Source organism: Musca vetustissima, unplaced genomic scaffold, assembly GCF_032173495.1.
Source record: "Musca vetustissima isolate MV318-11 ecotype Yass unplaced genomic scaffold, APGP_CSIRO_Mvet_v1 utg58325, whole genome shotgun sequence".
Classification (NCBI taxonomy): Eukaryota; Metazoa; Arthropoda; class Insecta; order Diptera; family Muscidae; genus Musca; species Musca vetustissima.
In genome coordinates this window covers 73,982-93,197 of record NW_026888119.1, presented here as the reverse complement: position 1 = coordinate 93,197, position 19,216 = coordinate 73,982, and the positions used below count along the sequence as shown (strand labels likewise).

The 19,216-nt window shown below is 34.5% G+C and overlaps 2 protein-coding genes across 2 annotated transcripts; one reads left to right on the top strand and one right to left on the bottom strand.

Moving 5' to 3' along the window:
* Nucleotides 1–687: 687 nt before the first annotated feature.
* Nucleotides 688–1,514, bottom strand: LOC133335947 (uncharacterized). The gene is made up of 3 exons (XM_061544241.1): nucleotides 1,408–1,514; nucleotides 1,118–1,203; nucleotides 688–1,049 (listed from the first exon to the last, which is right to left on the bottom strand). The coding sequence occupies exons 1-3, from the start codon at nucleotides 1,414–1,416 to the stop codon at nucleotides 701–703; spliced, it is 444 nt and encodes a 147-aa protein (XP_061400225.1). The 5' UTR covers nucleotides 1,417–1,514; the 3' UTR covers nucleotides 688–700.
* A 3,616-nt stretch (nucleotides 1,515–5,130) lies between these two features.
* LOC133335946 (putative sodium-coupled neutral amino acid transporter 10) lies at nucleotides 5,131–17,387 on the top strand. Its single transcript, XM_061544240.1, has 6 exons — nucleotides 5,131–5,243; nucleotides 10,249–10,366; nucleotides 10,461–10,866; nucleotides 10,932–11,080; nucleotides 11,140–11,276; nucleotides 15,639–17,387. The coding sequence occupies exons 1-6, from the start codon at nucleotides 5,157–5,159 to the stop codon at nucleotides 17,385–17,387; spliced, it is 2,646 nt and encodes an 881-aa protein (XP_061400224.1). The 5' UTR covers nucleotides 5,131–5,156.
* The last annotated feature ends 1,829 nt before the right edge of the window (nucleotides 17,388–19,216 follow it).

Genomic DNA, 19,216 nt, shown 5'->3' with positions numbered 1-19,216 from the left:
CCTCATGTTTATTTTTCGGTAGGAAAAATGGTAAATTTTACAATCATTTTAATAGAATGACAAATTTGGATGATGCCCATATAGCCTCTGTCGCTATTAAAACCAATGACGAACATGGGTAACAGTCGGTAATAATGGACTCGCTAAAGAAAAAAGTGTCTTTTAGTACGATCCACCACCTGTCTCCTTGACCATGGTGGCTAGTACCGCTTTTAGTAGATCAAAATTCATTTTTACATTTAAACAAAGTCTTCATTGGCCAATCGAGTCCTGCCCCATTCATAAGGATTTAATTTTTGAGATCCCCATCCCATATCATCATGACCGGTTTGTTAGCAATTCCGATTATTTCATTTAGTTTTCAATCTTCCCACCACACGTCTCTTGTACATCAGCGCAGCATCAATAAATAATTTTCAACACACACAGTCATTTTATCTGTACATTGGTTGTGTAAAACTTTTGAATATTTTCTTTTTTATTCAACACATTATTTTTTTCAGAATATTGGCAAACCCAATACAACAGAATACAATATGCATTTGGATTGGGTTTGAATGCACATTTACAAAAAAATAAGAATCTATAAACTTCTCTTCTATTGGAAAGATGGACGCAGGAGGTGGTTGATGTTGTTGTTGTTGGCTGTTGTTATACACCACACACACATACCATGACAATAAATGCGAATAGCACACATTTACTTCAATGGAATGAATCTGGAACTGTGGGTGGCACCAATACCGGGACGACCGTGCTTAACGGGTTTGTAGGTCAAAGCAAATTCACCCAAGTAATGACCGATCATTTCAGGCTTAACTTCGACTTGACCGAAGTCCTTGCCGTTGTAGACACCAATGATGGAACCGGTCATTTCGGGAACAATGATCATGTTTCTCAAGTGGGTCTTGACAATTTCGGGCTTCTCATTTGGTGGAGCCTCCTTCTTGGCTTTGCGCAATTTCTTGATCAAGGCCATTGGTTTGCGTTTCAAGCCACGGGAGAAACGTCTGCGGGCACGGCTGTGCATCAATTCAACCAATTGCTTGCTACACAAAGAGAAAAACACAACAATTAGCATGATTCCAAAATCATAAATAGATATTATGGTACTTACTTGGGCATATCCAACAATTGGTCCAAATCGACACCACGGTAGGTGTACTTTTTGAAGGTACGCTTCTTCTTAAGAGTTTCGTCGACCTGCAAAAAAGGACATAATATTGAATAGATTAGTCACTGTGTAGTAACACAAACTGCATAATATTCCACAATTTCTAGTAGATCATCACAAAATTTTATTTACATCTTCTTCGCAATTGAATTTGTCACAAAATTATCACATATTTTTCAATATTCTATTTAGGATGTAAAATATTTTTGAAGATTTTTCACTGAAAAATTTACCTCAGCCATCTTGACGTTTCAGTTTACAGAACGGAAAGAAAAACAACAGGGTTGCGTGTTGCCAATCTTGAAAAATTCAAGGTGTTTTCATGTTGTCAGCACTGTGTGAGAGATTTGCCAACTTCTTATTTGTGTAGGGTATTGCCATAACTGAGATATGAAGGCATGTGTTGCCATGTTAGAATGACATAATGGAACAATGGTATAATAAGATTTATTTTAAGAAAAGAATTAGAAAAAAAGATATTTATGCACTTCCATTTGTAGCATATATGAATACAAATTTAAGTTTTATTACAATGCGTTTATACGGGGCAATTTTTGTACACATACTATATTAAGACGACAATATTTCTACTCCTTTGCGTCTTGTTGCGAAAAGAATTAGTTGAAGAAATAAGAAAATACAACTCTGTATTGGCTTATTATTAGTAGAATATTTATAAATATCTTGCGTCCGCCATTTATATGAGGGATGTCTTAATATATAGACCTATAAATATTGAATTTTTTACTTTCAAAGAACTCGATTGCTTTTCTACATCACATTGGAAAAAAATCCGACTTTAAAGTTTGAAATAGGAAAAGGACCAAGAATATTTTTCAATCCCTAAAAGAGGAGTGGATTTTTAAGGAATATTTTTTTAAGATTCCACCAAGGCGTAGATTTTTTTAAAGAATATTTTTCAAGTTCTAGAAGACGAGTGGATTTTTAAAGAATATTTTCAAGACCTAGAAGAATATTTTTTAAGATATTCTTCAAAACGTTGATTTTAAGGAATATTTTTTCAATGACCACAAAAGTCGTCAATTCCTTAAAGAATATTTTTTTAATGATCTTAAATGCGTGGATTTTTCAAGTCGTGAATTTTTTAAAAAATACGGGGTGAGATAAAAAAACTGCAACAAAGTCAAAAGCCAAAAATTTTACATTTTGTTTTAAATTTTATTGAATAAAAGCAAAATTTTCGGAAATAGCATAAAACTTTAGAATAAGTTTACATTTGTTCGAATTTGTCACCTTTGGCACAAATTATGGCCTTCAAACAGCCAATGAAACCGTCACACGCTGTCCGAATGTTGCTCTGTGGTATTTTAGCTCATTCCCGGTGAAGTGCTTGCTTGAGGTGATCGACACTTTGGTATTTTTCTATTGCTTTCCAAAATACTGCAGACAAAATAGTCCAACGGATTGGTATCCGGAGATTTTGGTACCCATTGTGCCCATTTGTAACCATTCTTGGTTGGCGCGTGCTGAGTGCTATGGTGCTGAGTCCTGTTGGAAAGTCCAAGGTCAGCCGCCAAAATGTTATAGCGATAATATTTGGCATTTATTCTGATACCATCGGCTGTTATGGCGGCCTACACCATCACCTTGGCCTGCTGGACAAGGAATGTTTTCTCATTGGAATAAAACCAAATTCGTCAGTTCACCACTTTCGGCCTAGGGGAGCAACTCTTTAGCTCTTTTGAGCGTATTTTCTTTCTGTTGCGGTGTAAGTTCTTGCTCACTTTGCAATTTCAATGGCTTTACCCCGAGCTTATTTTTCAATATTTGTCGAATGGAATATTGTGATATGTTCAGCGTCGCGGGTTTCGATCAAGTCGCTTATTTACTTTTCGAACCAAAATAAGCAGATTTTGCTGTTTTCTTCCGTCCACTTCCTTGACGTCGGGCTACGCTACCAGTGTCACGGTAACGAGCGATGGTACGAGACACAAAAGATTTATTCACATTTAAATACTGGAGTGCTCTAACGATAGCCACTTGTGGTTTTCTGGACAAATATAAAGAAATCACACGATCACGCTTGAATTGAATCTCGAATAAGTTTTTTTTTTCGGGGAAAAATTCTCACCAAAATATAATGAGCTGTCACTGGAATAATTTTAACAGCTTTCGGACGAGTGGCTTAGAATGACAGCAGTTTGAAGGCTTGGATTTTTAAAAATATTCATTCAAAAGCCCATAAAATGCGTATATATTTTAAAGAACATAACAGTATATTTTTTCAAATACCATAAACAGCGTGGATTTTCCAAAACATTCTTTCAAAGATCATAAAACGCCTGGTCCCAAGGTTTTGAATACTATGTCAAATAAATTGAAGTATATTTAAATTTAAGGTCTGTTCCCGTACTGCAAGAATCTACTATTTTTTACTACAATAACGAATTTTCCTTTATGATATCGAAGAAAATAGTAAAATCTAGTAAATTCTTGCAGTAAGGGAACATACCATTATTAGAAATGAAAATGATTTTTTTAACACGTTCGTTTGGAAATAATTACTTTTGGTCTGTTCCCGTACTGCAAGAATCTACTAGATTTTACTATTTTCTTCGATATCATAAAGGAAAATTCGTTATCGTAGTAAAAAGTAGTAGATTCTTGCAGTACAGGAACAGACCATTTGTTATGGGCGAAACATATATTCCATGGTACTACCTACTGGATTTTGGAAAGAAATCATAACCTTTCATTCATTTTTCGAGTTTTTAGTTATGTGTTGAAAAATGTCAAATAAACACAACTACTTTTTGCGTATATTTATTTTATATTTGGCAGAAGCCACCACCTATATAGTATTATTACCCTACCTTCTATTATTGTAACATGCTAGAACACCTGACACATGTTATGTTCCTGCACTGCAAGAATCTACTACTTCAGTAAGGGAACATACCAACAATATCCGATTATGTTAGTAGAATATTACCAATTAATTACTAGATTAGTAAATATCTCATACAGTGTGTTCCCGTACATAAAAACTTTTTCAATTTTCCTTTAAAAACATTGTAAAATTGTATTTCATGTATTTACCAATTCCCATGTATGGGTTTCATCGACTAATCGTTTTCGATTAGTAAACAAAAACACATCTAATCGACTACTTTTCAAAAAGCTGATTGACTTTTGCGTCAGCTGTTCTTGTTTTAGTTGACGTTCAGTGTAAAAAGAGCTTCTTCCTCGTAGACAACAGATCGAAACACACATACACGCAGAAATAGAAAGAAAACATTAAAAAATACATCACCTAAGCAAGACAAATTGGTGTTTTTGCTGACGTTTATGTTTTAACAAAAATTATTTCCTTAGTTGCAGTTGTTGTTTTTATTAAAAAAAATTATCTAGCTAATTGGTGTTATCAATAAAATACAAAAAAGAAAAGAAAACAATTCAATTTCCCAACGAAAGCCACAAAATGTTTAATTACAAAATCCCTTGTGTTGTTGTTATTGTTTTCGACGAGCTGATCCTTTGACGAGTTTTTTTGAGTTGATAAGAAACAAAAATCCCTTCGAAAAAAGAATAATTATTAATTTTTGTTTATAAATGCCACATAATTAACTGTGTTTTTTATTCAGTTAATAGAAAAGTGAGTGAAAATATTCAACGTGTAAATTACGAATAAATTCGGAATCCATTTATGGCTGTTGTTGTGGGTGCACTAACCGCAAAACTTTCTTGTTTTCATTTTATTTATTTGGTATTATAGTTGCCCCCAACTGAAAAAAGTGAAAGTTTTGCACATCTATCCGATTCGAGGTCGTCGTCATCTTACATGTTCAATGTGAAGTTCATTGGGTCATTCATTGATAAACAAAAAATCGCTGCTGCTAATCAAGGTCTTCTCAAAACCTTTTGTCTTCTTCACCTGCATCTTGTTTGTGTGTGGTTTTTGCTGCTGTAACCAAGCGACTGACCGACCTACCGGCTAGTCAACCTTGAAACTATTGTAAAAATGTTGGCCAATTCCGGTTATGTTATGACGCTAGCCAATAGCATTATTGGTGTCGGCATATTAGCTATGCCGTTTTGTTTTCAGAAGGTATGTACAGATGTGTGTTTGTTTGTTTGACTGTTGACAATATTTTTGTTTATGTATCGTTTTTGTTGTTGTCTTCTTTTGATGAAAATTAACAAATTCATGTTGATGAATTGTTGATATAATTGATAATACCCATACACTTATTTTGATTGTACCTATGTTTATTTAGTTTAAAATTGTTGACAAATTCGTAATCGTTTTGAATTAAACAAAAAATGAAAATACCGTTAGCATTATCTCTACTATGTATTTATTTAAAATTATCTTGCCAAAAATGTTTGGGTATTTTCGAGAAAATCATGATAATGATAAGATGTTGAAGTTAATTCATAGAAATAATAAATCGGTTGAACATAAAATTGGATTTAGAATAAAACAAGTAAAAATGTCGTCAGGCCTCCATCATGAGGTGGACAGTCAAAATACCTTAACTCGATAGTGACCAAAACTCAAAAATATCGAAACATTGGGAGTATCGATATATGGAGCCTATATTAAAAGTGGATCGATATATCCCATTATTGGAACAAATATATAAAACATTCAGTAATATCTATCAAAAAATCCACTGAATCGAAGAAATTTAAAATCAAAAATAGAAATGGACAACCTTGGCTAACGGACGAACTAAAAAGTTACTGAAGAGATCATTTATATAGAAAATATCGGAAAAATAAAAAATTCATATTATTTCCATAAATTTATTCAAAACAGAAGCAATATCAGAGAAGCTTGGGCAACCATTAATTAAATAATTGGAGAGATGCAATGACATAGATGAAACGGTGAAACTTACATCTTACCATTTTTATACCCTCCACCATAGTGGAGGCAGATCAAGTTCGAAGATGGGATATATCGGTCCACGTTTACGCATAGCTCCCATATAAGGGTACCCCCCAATTTTCGGTATTTTGGGGGTTCTTGAGCGCGTTTTTCAGCCGAATTCGCTGAAATTTGCTACACTGGGTTTATATTGGGTATTAAATGCCTCCACAAAAAATTATAAATATAGGTCCACTTTTTCTGGTAGCCCCCATATAACGGTACCTCCCAATTTTCAGTATTTTGGGGGTTTTGATCGTATTTTTCTGCCGAATTAGCTGTAATTTAGTATTTTGAGTTATTAATAGGTATAAAATCTCTCAAAAAAAATATGAATATAGGTCAATTTTTTCGGATAGCCCCCATATAAGGGAACCCCCAATTTTCGGTATTTTGGGGTTCTTGAGCGCGTTTTTCAACCGAATTTGCTGTAATTTGGTGTTTTGTAGTCGTATATGGTAACAAATATTTCTACAAAAAATTATTAATATTCGCCCCCTTTTTAGAGTAGTCCCCATATAACGCCCTTTTTTATATTAAAATAGTTATCTGATTTGTTCCGCGTTTTGAGTTTGGTTCTAAGACTCTGTTGCAATCATTTCACCTGCAGAGGATAGCGAGATAAAAAAAAATTAGAACGCAAGGTTCGATAATGAACTATAGCCGCATTTAGACCTAGTACCTATGTGGAGGTTTCAGAAGTAGTGGACCCCAAATTCGAATTTGAATTATCAATTAAAAATTTCGGAAATGGTTTACATAATCCGTTTTTAGGCATGTCGGTATAGGTGTACTTTTTGGTATGTTCCCTATATTTTCATTTCTAGTACCTGTCAGTATATCTATGGTGGAGGGTATTCAAAGTTCGGCCCGGCCGAACTTAACGCTTTTTCACTTGTTGTAAATAAAAACATACTCGAAGTGGCTGAACAGTTTGCAGAACAATTTAAAGATAACGTTGTGAAAATAGTACACGTGAGTGATAAAATTACTCTTCCAAAAAAAACCAATTATTATTGTTATCGAAAATACAAACGTTATGGAGATCAAAAACATCTTAAAAAGTCTCAAGTCGAAATCATATCAGAAACCAAAACAGCAGACCTGATAAATAGAAGCCTAAATGAATCGACTATTGCAGACAGATATACTCAAAGTTTCAATTATTCGTCCAATCCACAAGAGTGCGGAAATAGGCCAATATCAATTTTACCAGTCATCGAAAAAGTCCCAGAAGAAATAGTCATGAGAAAATTGTATAACTAAATGATACACAAAAATCAATACGGATTCCAAAAAAAAAAAAAAAAAAAAAATCAATCAGCTTTTGGGGAATTTCACAAATGTTATAAACCAAAGCCTATCCGAACAAAATCAATGCATAGTAATGTTCATCGATTTCAGCAATGCTTTGATACATTATCACATCCGAAACTGCTATGCATATTATTATGCATTATGTTTTAGTACATATCGTTAGCTAAAATGCAAAATAGCGTAACTAACAAAAGCATAATTGTGTAGGAGAAGCAAAAAACTGTTTTGAATGAAAACTATAAACATGTCATCTGAAATGAAAAAGTATGCCCGACAGGGTGATATTGCATATGACGAATAATAGACTATACTTTTTTTTAACAAATTTAGTTATTTAGTTTAATGGCAGTCATAACAATTTTTGTTAGTTACGCCTTTTTGCATTTATCAAATAAACCCACTTGTAGTTACGTCTTTTTGTTTTTTGTTAATATAAGCTCCTTTTTTGACCGCAGACGTGTACAACTTTGTCAACACATGTAGTTGACATTCACAATACACATTCAAAAAGTCAATTTTCAATTTTTTGTTAGTTACGCTTTTTTTGCATTTTAGCTGATGATATGTAATTAATAGGCAAAAGGAAACGAGATAGGCCAATTGTTAGTTTTGAGACTATGCATAGAATACCTTACTGAGTCGATTTATGATTGACCGTCCATACGTCTGTCCATGTTAAATTATAAACCAAGTACAGGTCGCATTTATGATTCCACTTATTTCGCCCAAGGACGAACTATATTGAAATTAGAGAAATTGGTTCAGATTTAGATGTAGCTCCCAAATAAAAAATTCACACATTTCCACATAATTAACTCATTTCACAATGTTTAATCGATTCATGCAAAATTTTGCATACATATTGATGTAGGTGAAGATTTTTATAAATCGGTTCTGGAAGCAGAAATCGTTGTACTGGTGACTATCTTTGTGTTTTGTCAGGCGGTTCTTAAAGCCATCTAATCCTGTACTTTCAAATCTGAGGCCGTCTTCGAGTGTAGAGCAGTTTTAGAAACACTCACTTACAGCTATCGGTTGTGTTGGGTACCAGGACACCGTGACATCATGGGTAATAAAAAAGCAGGCGAATTAGCTAGACGAGGATCTCAATCTACAGATCCAGCAATCGATGGCTCAATCAACACCCATCTGTCATCTTTTTCGGAGCTTTGAGGCGTTCTTCGACGAACGAGCCAATGAACTATGGCACAACGAATCTAGGTCCAATGTGTCAAGATCAATCTGGCCGACCTGAGAAAAGATGAAATTATAGTAATGTATTAGAGTAAATTATTGGTCATTGCAATATCAGGGTCTTTACCTGTAAATGGGACCATGATGTTACTGATTACTACAGACTCTGTGCTGACGAGGAGAAGACAGAGACAATTGAGCATCTTCTGTGTCGTTGTCCACTTCTGGCCTACAGACGGCACAGGCTAATGGTTGCCCACTTGCCACCACTTGTCTCTCAACTACTTTTCAATTATGGAACCTGCTTTAATCTACAGCATCATTAGAAACCTAAAATGGTTGGGAAAGTGCAACCTTAGCACGGAATATGTTTTCTGTCCAATTTCTATAGCCATCGAAACTATTCCCACCTACCTAGATAAAGCTCTCATATATGTTTTTGTCGGATTTTCTGGAAATGGTCGACTAAATTCCCATGGCTTGTCCGAATCAGACTAAATTTGGAATACCATAACATATTGAGTCTATTATGTTAAATTCCGAAAAATCGTTTAAGATTTAGATTTAGCTCCAATATGTATTATAGGTTTACAATCCAGAATTGGATTTTATATTACGTCAGAGAGGCCACCATGAAGCCTCTTCTTTTTGCTTCATAATCTCTCAAGAAAAATATAAAACAAATCCTCCTGTTTTGGCTCAATAATCCCTCAAGAAAATTATTTAAAAATCCACGCATTTGGGGTATACAATCCCTAGATTAGGAGTAGGTTTTTTTAAAGAACAATTTTCCAAGTCCTGATAAGTCGTAGATTTTTTCTAAAGAATATTTCGACCGATTTTATGTAAATAGTGCACCAAAGCCTATATATTTCTTAAATATACACGCAATTGTGCATGACGTGTTATATTGAGTGGAGGTGGCTAATTGAGCCTACAATGTGTTGTATTAAATATCTCTGCCGAAGTCCGACCGACCGCAAAAATTTATTATTTACGTAGAAAGAAAGTCGATATAGGGATACCAGTTGAGTTTTGGAAGCCTACATTTAAGAAAGAATTTTCAAAAAAGATACCATTGTGAATTTGAAAATTCATGGGAAACCCAAGATTCTCAGAGATATGGAGATTTGAGGTCCATATCTCAAAGAGTTTGTGAAATTACTGCCACTTCGCTGGAAAATGCCATCAATACCTTCAAAGTATCCAAAATGAGCCGGGTGCTTTACATAGCTGCTATGCCCACAAAATGGACCTCTATCGGTGGGAAAATAACCCTATAAAATACAAAAAAATAGGTGTGATCTTTAAAAGTTGGGGTTGTCAAAAATTTACCTATATTGCATTTTTTTTGTCGATAGATGATAGAATATAGAAAATTATACATCTACCCCATGTAGGTACATTGGTTAGATCACTTATTAGTGACCCATATTCAATAAATTTTATATATCAAATGGTTCCATAGAAATATGAAATTGAAAATATTCACTATGCAACATCTAAATTTGTGGATTTAATTTTTATTCTTTCAAAGATTTCAAAACAACCTTTTTTAAACATAATGATCCCTATAGTAGCCACAAGTGTTTTGTTTATGAAATTCACATGAATATGCAAATATTAACACTTCCATATTTTTTTGTTGGATTTTGTTTATCATTTACAGTGCGGCATTATTTTATCAATTGTTTTGTTGGTGGCCAGCAATTGGGTAACACGAATCTGTTGCCATTATCTCATAAAAACGTCATTGCTCACACGAAGAAAAAGTATCGAACTCTTGGGTAAGTTCTTACAGTTCTCAAACCACACAACAAGTTGGCAATGTCGATGATATCTGTCTGACTGACTGTCTGTCTGCTTTCGCAACATTTGTAGGTTTTCATGCGTTTGGTACATCGGGCAAATTGTTGGTAGAGCTATGCATCATCGGTTATCTGCTGGGTACGTGTATTACCTATTTTGTGGTAGTCGGCGATTTGGGACCACAAATTGTTAAGAAAATGTTGTCACTCGAACATGACTATCATCATTTGCGGACACTGTTAATGTGTGGCGTAACGCTGGTGTGCATTATCCCATTGGGTATGTTGAAAAATGTCAGCAGTTTGTCAACGGTGTGCACCGCATCGATTGGCTTTTATGTTTGTTTGGTTATCAAAATTATTTTGGAATCGAAAACACACATTAAGGCCAATGATTGGACCGGTGAGGTGGTATATTGGCAGCCGAGTGGAGTGCTGCAATGTTTACCAATTTTCAGTATGGCTTTGTCGTGTCAAATGTAAGGGTGATTATGCAGATTTTATTTTTGGTTTGTGGTAAATTAATTGTCGGTTTTGATTCTAGGCAACTTTTTGAAGTCTTCACCACCATAAATAATCAAAGTCTGGAGAAGCTGAACGGTATTGTGCGTAATGCAACATGGATCTGCACCTTTGTCTATATAGCTGTGGGATTTTTTGGTTATGTTGCCTTTTGTACGCAGAAATTTTCGGGTGAGTAGTTTTTAATTTTATTTATAAAATATTTGTTAATGATTTTTTTTTATTTTTAGGAAATATTTTAATTAACCTATCCCCATCCTTTGGCAGTGATGTCATCAAAATTGGTTTTGTTCTATCGGTGGCCTTTAGTTTCCCTTTGGTTATATTTCCTTGTCGTGCTAGCCTGTATTCCTTATTATATCGAAAGGTGAGTATTATAAGTTTACAATCGAGAATTGTATTTTATAGTACGTCTTCAGATGAAGTTTTTTTTAAATCCACGCCTTTAGAATCTCAAGAATCTTTTTTAAACAAACATATGCACAAAAAATAATACCCTGTACCACAGTGTGGTGAAGGGTATAAAAATCCACGCCTTTGGGCTCTATAATCCCTCAAGAAAATTTGTAATAGAATCCTGGCCTTTAGGCACTACAATCCATCAAAAATCTTATTAAAAAAATTCTCGCCTTTGGACTCTATAATCATTCAATAGACTTATTAATAAAATCCTTGCCTTTGGGCTCTATAATCACTCAAGAAACTTATTAAAAATATGGAACCCTTTAGGCTCTGCAACCTCTTTAGAAACTTACTAAATAACTCTAAGCCTTTGGACTCTACAATCCTTCAAGAAAATAATTAAAAAATAATTAATTAATCCTTGCGATTAGCCTTATAATCCTTGAGAAACTTATCACAAAAATGCATGCTTTCAGGCTCGGGAATCCCTCAAGAAAAAAATTCTCGTCAATGGGCTCTATAATCTCTCAAGAAATTTATTAAATACCCCACGCCTTTAGGCTCTATAAAACTTAAAGAATAATATTTTTTAGTCCCTCCACAAAAAATACAAATAATTGGTCTCATTTATCGGGATAATTAAAAAGCGTAGATTTTATAAAAAAATATTTTCCCTGCCCTGATAAGGTATACATTTTTTTAAATATATTTCTCGAGTTAAGGCGTAGATTTTTTAAAGAATATTTTTCCCGAGTCCTGATAAGGCGCAGATTTTTTAAAGAATAATTTTCCCGAGTCCTGATAAGGCGTAGATTTTTTAAAGAATATTTTTCCCGAGTCCTGATAAGGCGTAGATTTTTTAAAGAATATTTTTCCTGAGTCCTGATAAGGCGTAGATTTTTTAAAGAATATTTTTCCCGAGTCCTGATAAGGCGTAGATTTTTTAAAGAATATTTTTCCCGAGTCCTGATAAGGCGTAGATTTTTTAAAGAATATTTTTCCCGAGTCCTGATAAGGCGTAGATTTTTTAAAGAATATTTTTCCTGAGTCCTGATAAGGCGTAGATTTTTTAAAGAATATTTTTCCCGAGTCCTGATAAGGCGTAGATTTTTTAAAGAATATTTTTCCCGAGTCCTGATAAGGCGTAGATTTTTTAAAGAATATTTTTCCCGAGTCCTGATAAGGCGTAGATTTTTTAAAGAATATTTTTCCCGAGTCCTGATAAGGCGTAGATTTTTTAAAGAATATTTTTCCTGAGTCCTGATAAGGCGTAGATTTTTTAAAGAATATTTTTCCCGAGTCCTGATAAGGCGTAGATTTTTTAAAGAATATTTTTCCCGAGTCCTGATAAGGCGTAGATTTTTTAAAGAATATTTTTCCCGAGTCCTGATAAGGCGTAGATTTTTTAAAGAATATTTTTCCCGAGTCCTGATAAGGCGTAGGTTTTTTAAAGAATATTTTTCCCGAGTCCTGATAAGGCGTAGATTTTTTAAAGAATATTTTTCCCGAGTCCTGATAAGGCGTAGATTTTTTAAAGAATATTTTTCCCGAGTCCTGATAAGGCGTAGATTTTTTAAAGAATATTTTTCCCGAGTCCTGATAAGGCGCAGATTTATTAAAGAATAATTTTCCCGAGTCCTGATAAGGCGTAGATTTTTTAAAGAATATTTTTCCCGAGTCCTGATAAGGCGTAGATTTTTTAAAGAATATTTTTCCTGAGTCCTGATAAGGCGTAGATTTTTTAAAGAATATTTTTCCCGAGTCCTGATAAGGCGTAGATTTTTTAAAGAATATTTTTCCCGAGTCCTGATAAGGCGTAGATTTTTTAAAGAATATTTTTCCTGAGTCCTGATAAGGCGTAGATTTTTTACAGAATATTTTTCCCGAGTCCTGATAAGGCGTAGATTTTTTACAGAATATTTTTCCCGAGTCCTGATAAGGCGTAGATTTTTTAAAGAATATTTTTCCCGAGTCCTGATAAGGCGTAGATTTTTTAAAGAATATTTTTCCCGAGTCCTGATAAGGCGTAGATTTTTTAAAGAATATTTTTCCCGAGTCCTGATAAGGCGTAGATTTTTTAAAGAATATTTTTCCCGAGTCCTGATAAGGCGTAGATTTTTTAAAGAATATTTTTCCCGAGTCCTGATAAGGCGTAGATTTTTTAAAGAATATTTTTCCCGAGTCCTGATAAGGCGTAGATTTTTTAAAGAATATTTTTCCCGAGTCCTGATAAGGCGTAGATTTTTTAAAGAATATTTTTCCCGAGTCCTGATAAGGCGTAGATTTTTTAAAGAATATTTTTCCCGAGTCCTGATAAGGCGTAGATTTTTTAAAGAATATTTTTCCCGAGTCCTGATAAGGCGTAGATTTTTTAAAGAATATTTTTCCCGAGTCCTGATAAGGCGTAGATTTTTTAAAGAATATTTTTCCCGAGTCCTGATAAGGCGTAGATTTTTTAAAGAATATTTTTCCCGAGTCCTGATAAGGCGTAGATTTTTTAAAGAATATTTTTCCCGAGTCCTGATAAGGCGTAGATTTTTTAAAGAATATTTTTCCCGAGTCCTGATAAGGCGTAGATTTTTTAAAGAATATTTTTCCCGAGTCCTGATAAGGCGTAGATTTTTTAAAGAATATTTTTCCCGAGTCCTGATAAGGCGTAGATTTTTTAAAGAATATTTTTCCCGAGTCCTGATAAGGCGTAGATTTTTTAAAGAATATTTTTCCCGAGTCCTGATAAGGCGTAGATTTTTTAAAGAATATTTTTCCCGAGTCCTGATAAGGCGTAGATTTTTTAAAGAATATTTTTCCCGAGTCCTGATAAGGCGTAGATTTTTTAAAGAATATTTTTCCCGAGTCCTGATAAGGCGTAGATTTTTTAAAGAATATTTTTCCCGAGTCCTGATAAGGCGTAGATTTTTTAAAGAATATTTTTCCCGAGTCCTGATAAGGCGTAGATTTTTTAAAGAATATTTTTCCCGAGTCCTGATAAGGCGTAGATTTTTTAAAGAATATTTTTCCCGAGTCCTGATAAGGCGTAGATTTTTTAAAGAATATTTTTCCCGAGTCCTGATAAGGCGTAGATTTTTTAAAGAATATTTTTCCCGAGTCCTGATAAGGCGTAGATTTTTTAAAGAATATTTTTCCCGAGTCCTGATAAGGCGTAGATTTTTTAAAGAATATTTTTCCCGAGTCCTGATAAGGCGTAGATTTTTTAAAGAATATTTTTCCCGAGTCCTGATAAGGCGTAGATTTTTTAAAGAATATTTTTCCCGAGTCCTGATAAGGCGTAGATTTTTTAAAGAATATTTTTCCCGAGTCCTGATAAGGCGTAGATTTTTTAAAGAATATTTTTCCCGAGTCCTGATAAGGCGTAGATTTTTTAAAGAATATTTTTCCCGAGTCCTGATAAGGCGTAGATTTTTTAAAGAATATTTTTCCCGAGTCCTGATAAGGCGTAGATTTTTTAAAGAATATTTTTCCCGAGTCCTGATAAGGCGTAGATTTTTTAAAGAATATTTTTCCCGAGTCCTGATAAGGCGTAGATTTTTTAAAGAATATTTTTCCCGAGTCCTGATAAGGCGTAGATTTTTTAAAGAATATTTTTCCCGAGTCCTGATAAGGCGTAGATTTTTTAAAGAATATTTTTCCCGAGTCCTGATAAGGCGTAGATTTTTTAAAGAATATTTTTCCCGAGTCCTGATAAGGCGTAGATTTTTTAAAGAATATTTTTCCCGAGTCCTGATAAGGCGTAGATTTTTTAAAGAATATTTTTCCCGAGTCCTGATAAGGCGTAGATTTTTTAAAGAATATTTTTCCCGAGTCCTGATAAGGCGTAGATTTTTTAAAGAATATTTTTCCCGAGTCCTGATAAGGCGTAGATTTTTTAAAGAATATTTTTCCCGAGTCCTGATAAGGCGTAGATTTTTTAAAGAATATTTTTCCCGAGTCCTGATAAGGCGTAGATTTTTTAAAGAATATTTTTCCCGAGTCCTGATAAGGCGTAGATTTTTTAAAGAATATTTTTCCCGAGTCCTGATAAGGCGTAGATTTTTTAAAGAATATTTTTCCCGAGTCCTGATAAGGCGTAGATTTTTTAAAGAATATTTTTCCCGAGTCCTGATAAGGCGTAGATTTTTTAAAGAATATTTTTCCCGAGTACTGATAAGGCGTAGAATATGTCTATTCAAGCCCAGCTAAGGCGTAGATTTTTTAAAAAATATTTTTTTCAAACCCTTATTAGGGTAGATTTTTTAAAGAATATTTTGTCAGGTCCTCTTTTTATTAAAAAACTCATCCCGTATATTTTTTGTTTTACTTTTTTGTTCAGGGTCAAATGGACGCCTCGGCCTATATTCCAGAAACCAGATTCAAAGCCATTACCCTCTTCATTGTGATTTTCTCTTTGGGTGTGGCCCTCACCATTCCATCAGTTGAATTAATTATCGGTCTGGTTGGTTCAACAATTGGTGTTGCGATTTGTGTTATGTTTCCGGCAGCTTGTTTCCGATCAATTATACGCAAAAATAGCATGGAACGTAGTCTGGCCCAGCTAATAATTATTGGTGGGTTTTGTCTTATGATTTTGGGTACGTACGCCAATCTTTCCGCCATTGATGAAAAAAGTTCCGGACCCCATATGGAAGTGGCAAAAATTGATGAAATCTTGCTGAAACCAACAGAGCTACCAGCGCCTCATAATCTCCTGGATGAAAAAATTAAAAATATTGAAAAGGCTATGGAAGAGAAATATGCGGCCAAAGTTGAAGAAGAAAATAAAAATCAGGGACTAAAACAGAGTCTGGAAAATCCCATTAAGGCCAATAATAATTCACAAATAACAGCGAAGATAGAGAAACCATCACCGCCACCATTGCCGGTGGATGAAATACATTTACCACATGTCGATGAGGATATAAAGGAAAAGAAAGTTGAGGAGGTTAAAACGGATTTGGGGCTAGAGAAAAATGAGGAAAATGTCCAGCCACCAGCTGCCCCTAAAGAAGAAGAAATCAATATTCAAGCAAAAGAAAGTAAATCAGACATTAAAATTGTGGAAAACAAAGAGGTAGGGGATAAGAAATCAGAAAATTCCAAAACCACAGCTGCATTGCCACAACAAACCATTGACCATGATGCCATTCGCAAGGATGAAGAAATTGCCAAAGAAGAAATGAAAATTGAAAATAAGCAAGAAAACGAAGAGCTAAAGAAAACCAAGGAAGAATTGGAGAAAACAAAAGATTTACTTGAAAAGAAAGTCGAAGAACTCAAGGAGGAGTTGGTAAAACAAAATCAGGAAACCCAGAATTTGGTGGTAGAAAAACTGGGAGAAGTTGTAGAGAAATTTGAGGAGATCGAACGTAAAGTACAAAATCAAAAGGTAGATGATAGACAGGATAAACCAGCTTTGAATGATCAAGCTGTCAAAGGTGAGGAGAAAGTGAAAGAAGAAAAACAAGACTTAAACAAAGTTAACAATACAGCGAATGCTGTCGTAACACCCAGTAAAGGGTCATTAATTTCCATATTGACTGATAATAGAAATTTAAGCAATGATCTCCATGCACAACCAGAATCTGCAGTCTATGAACCTTTGTCATATAAAACCGGTGAATTAATTGAACATGCCCGCAATAGCAGCAGTAATTTGGAAAAACGTTTACCATTACCATTGGCTTTGCTCATCAATGCATCACAGGCAAAAATAAATGAAAGCATTTCAAATAATAAAATCCCAAAAGAAACTTTAAATGTGACAAATTCAAATAATGCCAACAGAACCCAAGAAACGGATAAAATCAACATTGATTCTATTCGAAGAGAAATTTTACAATTACATGAAACCGCCGAAAATAGTAACTCTCCCACCAATGATAACACCCAACAACACCAACCGCTAGACAATAAAAACAACGCACATCGCATGAAGCGTTCCAATCTAATGTCTGAAGATAATTGCCTACCAGAACCAAATATTGAAAATTTATTGGCCGGTTCCTCTAGTTTAGGTAATGCCGCTGGAGATTTGGAAATGAAAATTGGTCGTGATTTAAAATCTATTGATAGTGAAGATTAATTTGAATTTATCTGAAGAAATAAAATTTCTCATGGCATTTAATAGGCATTAATTATGAAACTAATAGATTATGGAAATCGAATGATAAAACTAACCTTGTACCTTTTTAGTATTGTTTTAAGATTTAGAATATTAAGCGTATCTACTTATGATGTTAGAATTTATTTATTTTCTCTGTAAATAAATAACTGTGTGTATAGTTTAGATGATTTAGAAATATATAGAAGTGAAAAACATTCAATGCAAAATAAACAATAATAACAACAAGGAATTGTAAATAAAGAAATGAAACTATATTTTAAAAAAAAATCTTGTGGTTTTTGCTGAGTTTTTTATAATCTACACAACAAGGTTGTGAAAAGGCGTAGGTTTTTTAAAGAATATTTTCCCGAGTCCTAATAAGTCGTAGATTTTTTAAAGAATATTTTTTCCCAATTTCTTATAAGGCGTAGATGTTTTAAAGAATATTTTTTCGGAGTCTTGATAAGGCGTCGATTTTTTAAAGAATGTTTTCCCGAGTCCTGATAAGGCGTAGTTTTTTTAAAGAATATTTTTTCCTAGTCCTTTCAAGGCGTACATTTTTTAAAGAATATTTTTTTCGTAGTCCTTCCAAGACGTGAATTTTTTAAAGAATATTTTTTTCGTAGTCCTTCCAAGACGTGAATTTTTTAAAGAATACTTTTTCAGACAATGGCATGAGGTTGATTAACTTCGCGGCAGCAAAAAAAAATGGTAGTTAGCAGCACCAGATTCAAGCATCTCGATATACACAAGGCCACTTGGATTTATCCCGATCGAACAACGAGAAATCAAATCGATCACGTTGTGATAAACGGAAGGCATTCATCCAGTGTTCTAGACGTCCGATCGATCCGGGGAGCGAATATCGATTCGGGCCAATATCTTGTGACAGCCAAGGTACACACCCGCCTTAATGTAGCAGCAAAGGTGCGATCTAATGTAACACGGAAATTTGACGTCGAAAAGCTGCAAACACAACAGATAACAGAATCCTACTCCGCTCAACTTACCCAACTGCTTGACGAAAGCACCCCTGGTCCCGATAATAATATAGAAGCACAATGGCAGAGAATTGCCCACTCCCTACAAACTGCAGCAAAAGCAACACTTGGGTACCAAAGACCACCATCAAGAAATCCGTGGTACGATCAGGAGTGTCGTAATGCTGCTGATATGAAAAACGCAGCGTATAGGGCAACCCTGCGGACAGTAGCAACACGTAATGCAATTGAGAAATATCGGGAGAAAAGGAAAGAGGAGAAACGTATTTTCAGAAAAATAAAGGAAGAACAAGAAAACCGTGAGCGTGAGAAAATCGAGATGTGCAGGAGTCACAATGAAGTTTCAAAATTCTACCAACGGGTAAAACACCAAACCGAAGGCTTTGGTGCAGGAATATCCTCCTGTAGAGATAAAGAAGGAAACCTTGTGACAGATACCGCCAGCGTGCTTAGGATCTGGAAGGAGCATTTTGAAAAACATCTGGTATCAAATAGTAGCGATGAAGAGGATACCCCAGAACCAATAATAGATGACGGTACAGAGTGTATACCACCTAGCCAAGATGATGTCAGAATAGCAATCAATCGGTATAATATATATAGAATAATAAAGCTGCAGGTGCCGATGGGTTACAAGCCGAACTATTCACAATAAGTACAATTTGGCTAGAAGAATGTATGCCCAATGATTGGAACCTCAGCATCCTGTGTCCCGTGCACAGGCATAGGAGACAAGACGATATGTGCCAGCTATAGAGGAATAAGTATCCTTCCCATCGCATATAAAGTGCTATCCAGCGTACTGTG